Source organism: Trichechus manatus, unplaced genomic scaffold (assembly GCF_000243295.1).
Source record: "Trichechus manatus latirostris isolate Lorelei unplaced genomic scaffold, TriManLat1.0 scaffold00020, whole genome shotgun sequence".
In the NCBI taxonomy this organism is placed as follows: Eukaryota; Metazoa; Chordata; class Mammalia; order Sirenia; family Trichechidae; genus Trichechus; species Trichechus manatus.
Genome location: NW_004443956.1, coordinates 14083890 through 14089889, shown reverse-complemented (window position 1 = coordinate 14089889; position 6000 = coordinate 14083890). Strand labels below are relative to the sequence as shown.

The window sequence follows — 6000 nt, the reverse complement described above, 5'->3', positions numbered from 1 at the left end:
CATCAGCTTCCTACTCCCCTTCTGCCTTCTGGGCCTTGTCACTGGACTCCTGTACCTCGTTACTCTCATGGTTTTACTGGGCTGTCCACTCGCAGGTTGATCAGTGAACCTCGAAGGTAACTTTACCACTGAGCTAAAAGGGTGTCTGGGGGCCATACTCTTGGGGTTTCTCCAGTCTCCTTTAGGCCAGTTCATTTGCATTTTCCTGACGACTACTATGATGAGCATCTTTCCATGTGCTTACTGGTCATTTGTTTGTACATATCCTTTAGAGAAATGTCTATACAGATAGTTTGCCCGTTTTTAAACTGGGATATTTATATTTTTGTTGTTATGAGTTCCTCAAATAATTCAGATACAAGTCCCTTAACTATGATTTGCAAATATCTTCTCTCATTCTGTGTTATTTCACTTTCCTGATGGTGTCTTTGAAACATGAGTTTTTATTTTTGATGAAGTCCCAATTTATCAATACTTTTTGTTGTTGTTTGCTTTTGGTGTCATATGTAAGAAGCCATTCCCAAATCCAATGTCATAAAGATTCACCCCTGTTTTCTTCCAAGAAGCTTAAGCTTTTACATTTAGGTTTTGATCCATTGTGAGTTAATTTTTGTATGTGGTATGAGGTAAGGGTCCAACTTTACTCTTGCAAGTCGCTATCTTAGCCATCATTTGTTAAAAAAAAAAAACTACTGTTCTTTTTTCATTGAATGGTTTTGACACTTGTAAACAATCCGTTGACTGCAGCAGTATGAGTTTATTTCTGGACTCTCGATTTTATTGTTTATCTGTTTGTCCCTGTGTCAGTACCACACTATCTTATCATTGCTTTGTAGTAAGTTCTAAAACCAGAAAGTGTGTCCTTCTTTTTCAGGAGTTAAATGTTTATTGAGACTTGTTTAATATTCCAGAATATAATTTTTCTTGGTAAATGTTCATGTTTACTCGTAAGAATGTGCTTTCTATTGTTGAGTGGAGTGTCCAGACATAAATGTCAATTAGGTAAAGCTGGCTATCATATTAAGTTTTCTATATCATACTGACTTTCAGGAAACCCTGGTGGCAAAGTGGTTAAGAGCTATGGCTGCTAACCAAAAGGTCGGCCGTTCAAATTCACCAGGTGCTCCTTCTACTCTGTCCTCAACGGCAACAGGTTTTCTTTTTTTAACTTTCAACTTGTTCTAGCAACTAGTGAGATGGGTGTTGAAATCTCTTACTATAACTGTAGATTTATCTATTTCTCTTTGCTGTTGAGTTTTCGCTTCATGTATTTTGAAGTTTTGTTGTTAGGTGTGTAAGAGTTTAAGGCTATTTCCTCTTGATGAATTGGCCTCTACATCACCATGAAATGACTCTCTTTATCCATGGTAATATTCTTTGTTCTGAAACCTGCTTTAATATTAACATAGCTTCCGCAGATGTTTTTAGTGTTTAAGAATGCATATATTTTTGTCCTTTTATTCTTAACCTATTTGTGTCTTCATATTTCAAGTGAGTTTCTTACAGGGAGCACATCCAATCTGACAGTCTCTGCCTTCTTATTGGGGTTTTCAGACCTATTCACACTTAATGTGATCAGTGGTATTTTGGGGATTAAATCTACCATCTTGCTGTTTGTTTTCTATATGTACTATCTTTGTTCCAAGGAGCCCTGGTGGTGCAATAGTTAAGTGCTTGGCTGCAAACCAAAAAGCTGGCAGTTCAAACCCTTCCAGTGGCTCTGGGGGAGAAAGATCTAGCAATCTACTTCTGTAAAGATTACAGCCTAGAAAATCATCAACTCAATGGCACCTAACGATGACAATTCTTTATTCCCTTTTCCTCTTTTTCTGCCTTCTTTTGGATTATGTTTTATGATTCCATTTTATCTCCTTTGTTGATTAACTATAACTTTGTTATTATTATGATTGATTGACTTCCATGTTTTGTCACTGAAAAATTAATGTAATATAACATTTAAGTCTACAACATAAATAACCTAAAAACAGATTAAGCAGAATTTACCGATCACCAAGTTCTGCTTTAAAAAGTATTTTTACAAAATAAATTTTAAAGAAAAAAATATGAGTATTACTTCTATAAGAGATCTAGCTTAAGAATTCTTGGCTTACGAATTCTTGAGATTAAAAACAAAAAATCTCCAAAATATGCAGTCTTTACTTTCTATCAAAACAGTTTTTAAGAAGGAAACATTTTAGTGATGAAATTTACCACAGGTGAAAATACACATCTATGTGGACTCGAATTAACTGCCTTCTAAATTGTTTTTTTTGTTAAAAAGAAAAAATCAGCTTATATTTGGGCACTTACACTGTATGCAGACAATTCCAATAATTCAGATATATTTTCTGATATCCTGACCTGTATATCCAACTGCCTTTTTAATTATACTACCTGGAAATTTCACAGGCAACTTTAAAGTATCAAAATTCATGTAACTTCAGGTTCAAATTCACATAGCTCAAGTTAAGAAGCTATGAAGCTTTCCCTAAAAGTTAGGGATTGCTACCTAGCTTACTGGTTCATCACCTAAGCTGAAATGAGTATTTCTTCTCTTACTTACCACACACATAGAACAACTCAGACCAAAGGACTCAACAAAGAATAGAGGAGACAAAAATTCTAGGTATATAATCAAAAGGATTCTTTATTTTAAATGTAGATAGTATCATCATTCATCAAAATAATTTATAATAGTTAATTTCCTCTTAAATACTGTCTTATAAATGATGCCTCTGAAATTAAAAGTAATGTAGATTCAGTTTTAAAAATTATTTAGAACATACTAAACTGATACTAACAGAAGCAAAATACAATAAAACAGTTATCTCCTATGAAGGCTCCTAAGAAACAAAATCATGACAAGTTCCTGATGAGCTAAAAAACATTCCATCACTAAAAGGGATTAAAAAGGGGCATAAATGAATTTGAACAGAAATGTCAATTTCCTGGGTTTTGTTCTTTTGTACAAAACCAAGTCTTTTGAGTTAAAATTACATTCTGGCTTCCCTCTCTAAGCAAGAAATCCTTAATGGCAGCTCAGAAACAGCATCAGCGTCTTGGGGAGGGTACTTCTTCATCTGCTGGTGTCACACGGCGCTCCGATCTCGTTCATCTGCTGCCTCATCTCTGCTCGTCTTCCCAGATGTCTCCACAGAGGACAAGAAAATGGTCATCCTCTCCCAGGTGCTTCTGCTCAATCAGGAAGTCAGCTGAGAGTCTTCCCTGTACCAGCATCATTTTTTCTAAAACATCATCACATTTTTCAGAGGCAGCAAAGCCGAATGAATCCACCATTCATTCCAGTCAGAGAGGCCTCCGCCCTAACCTTCCAACCGCCACTGTTGTGAGGAGGAGCCATCACAGATTGCCATAGCAACATAGCCTTTCTGACTCAGCGGATCAACCACTTTCAGGCACTGTCCAACTGACACCTGGTACAGCCGACTATTCTTCTGGGGGAAAAAAAAAGAGGTAACAAGAGAGAAATACCACCGATTACTTGCTTTTACTTAAAAATCATACGCCAGAACATGGTGAAGATACAGAAATCCAAGAGAGGTGTGGAGCATTTAAGAATATTCCTTCCAAATCAGAAGTACCTCTACAAGGCAGACGGAGGAGCTGAAGCCGAGCTCAGGAACACTGCTGCCCTGCTCAGCCTTGTTTATCCCTCACACCTCCCAACACCACTACACACGCTTCTCACCCCAAAGGTCCACTGCTGGGATCCTCCTGACCCATGGCACTTCATGAGTCGTGGTGGGTCTGATGAGCGAGTTTCTGACATATCCAGGCAAAGGAGATTATTTAGAACCAATTCGTGCTCTTCATTATAAACCCAAACCTAGAGAAAAATAGATCAAAAATCCAAGTTTTGCCTTAGATACAGAAATAGAAACTCAGGCCTGTATAACACTTCACGTATTTATGGAAAACAAATCAATTTGTTTTGTATGGTTTCATAAAACAGAAACAAACCTAGGACAAGTTACCTGTAGGCAGATTTCAACTTAGCAACCTGAAAACGGAGCACACTAACCCAGGGCAGAGAGGCCCTAGTCAGAGAGGAAACCTGAGCAGTGGTTGGATTTTGTAATTAAATTTAACCTAATTGGCTGAACTTAATCGATCAAATGATTGTACATCTTTTCTAATTCTAATTCCACAGTTAGATAAATCTCTTAATTCCTATGCTGAGTAAGAATTAGAGGTGCCCAACTAGGCTGCTGGTTTGCCTTCTTTAGACAGAAAACACACAAGGCTATCACTTTCATTTTTCCCTCATCTGTTGGGGCGGGGGGGATTGTGTGTCTAGGCTGTTACATCACATTATCCTGCAGAATATGATACTCTAACCCCAGATCATAACAGCATTTGGAATGAGATGGAGGACTTAATCTTGACTGCCCAGATGCAGGATTTTCCTTAGTTGTGCAAATGATCTTCCAGGAGAGTCCTCTTAATAACCTCTCTGAGAATTTTGAGAAGCAAGGCCTTTCTCTCGATGAAGTGTACAACATCTACCAACATTAAATCTAAAAGGAACATGTTTTCTTCTGTTCCATGAGTTACGTTACTCATTGCTGCTTCTACCTAAGGCCCAGGATGGATGTGTGTTGTCTCCGATGAATATAAAGAGAAGATTCTCTATCAGTGCTGTGTAACAGAAATTTCTGAGACAATGGAAATGTTTTATGTCTGTGTTGTCCAATATGGTAGTCATTAGCCACCTATGGTGACTGAGCACTTTAATGTGGGCAGTATGACTGAGGACATGAATTTTTAATTTTACTTAATTTAAATTTAAATAACTGCATGTGGACTAGTGGCTAGAGTACTAGTCAACTCTATATGGTCACAATAGTATAGCTAGGATAGTATAACTCTATCACTCAAACTTACATTTTCTAGAACAATTCAACTTTCAGATATCTCAACCCATTGTGATCTATACCATTGAAATGTCACCAAAATTCTAATACTTCAGCGTCCACAACACTGATACCTCTTCTAACAGCCCTCAGACCCAGAAATGGCACAAAAATCCTTTTTAAACCATATTCTCCAATATGTGTATCACCTTAGTGTACATGAACTCTTCTAGAAATAAAATGTTATATGAAATTTCAAAGTATGGACTCTTTCCACCAAAAATCCAAGTGTTTCTTTCATAAGTTAAACCAATCCACCACTAAAATGGACATGACAACTCCTTACTTATGACATGCTTTGGGCACTGTAGTCTTGATGCGCTACAACTGAGATTAGATCACTGATTGGTTTACTGTTTATGAGATACAAATCAGACTGAAACTACAGTTCCATACTGAGATAAGTTTTTTGCTTATTTTTAAGGTCACTTCAAATATTTGTATCACTGAAAAGACACACACAAACTGAGATTAAATTATATGAACAACATGAACCAAAATTCTGGTGTGGTCTCCTTTGATCGACCACTAAAAATCAGCTAGGAAGGTTCGATTTCAGAGAAAACTCTACCGAAGACACTCTGACTCCTCGACTGTAGACTGAGTGAGTGTACCCCCAGGAGGAAGTGCACTTCCCTTTGCCGTTTCTAACAGACCCTCACAGTCTGGAAGTCCCAGCGTGCCCTTGCTCGTGTGACATCGGAATGTGCACATAATGCTCTAGAGAACAGAAACGCTACGTGGACAATGCCAGAGGTAGGACGCCTCTACAAAGGACACAAGAGAGTTGTACTAGTTGATCTCTAGGGCCGTTCCAAACTTAACATTTATAATTTTAGAAAAGTCAGAGTATCAAACATCTTGATCCCAGCTCCTTAGCCCCTGAGCTCGCAGCCAGCACGCACCTGGTTCGGGTCACCGTAGTCACATGCCTTCAGCACCACCAGGCCTCCTTTCTGACTCGGGCGGCCCTGGGCCACCAGGCATTTGTTGGTCTGGGGGTGATACAGCTGTGAGAGGAGAGAGAGCTCTTGACAATTTGGAACGCAGAGAAATACCAATGTCA

The 6000-nt window shown here is 38.2% G+C and overlaps 1 protein-coding gene across 4 annotated transcripts in view; it reads right to left on the bottom strand.

Moving 5' to 3' along the window:
- Window positions 1-2631: 2631 nt before the first annotated feature.
- GALNT11 (polypeptide N-acetylgalactosaminyltransferase 11) overlaps window positions 2632-6000 on the bottom strand; it is an 83863-nt gene continuing 80494 nt past the window's right edge. For all 4 annotated transcript variants that reach the window (XM_023727954.1, XM_023727955.1, XM_004372752.2 and 1 more), the window contains 3 exons: window positions 5840-5944; window positions 3710-3847; window positions 2632-3455 (listed from right to left, as the gene is read on the bottom strand). In XM_023727954.1, the coding sequence (XP_023583722.1) occupies window positions 3324-3455; window positions 3710-3847; window positions 5840-5944 (375 nt within the window). In that variant the 3' untranslated portion in view covers window positions 2632-3323. The remainder of the gene's footprint in view (window positions 3456-3709; window positions 3848-5839; window positions 5945-6000) is intronic.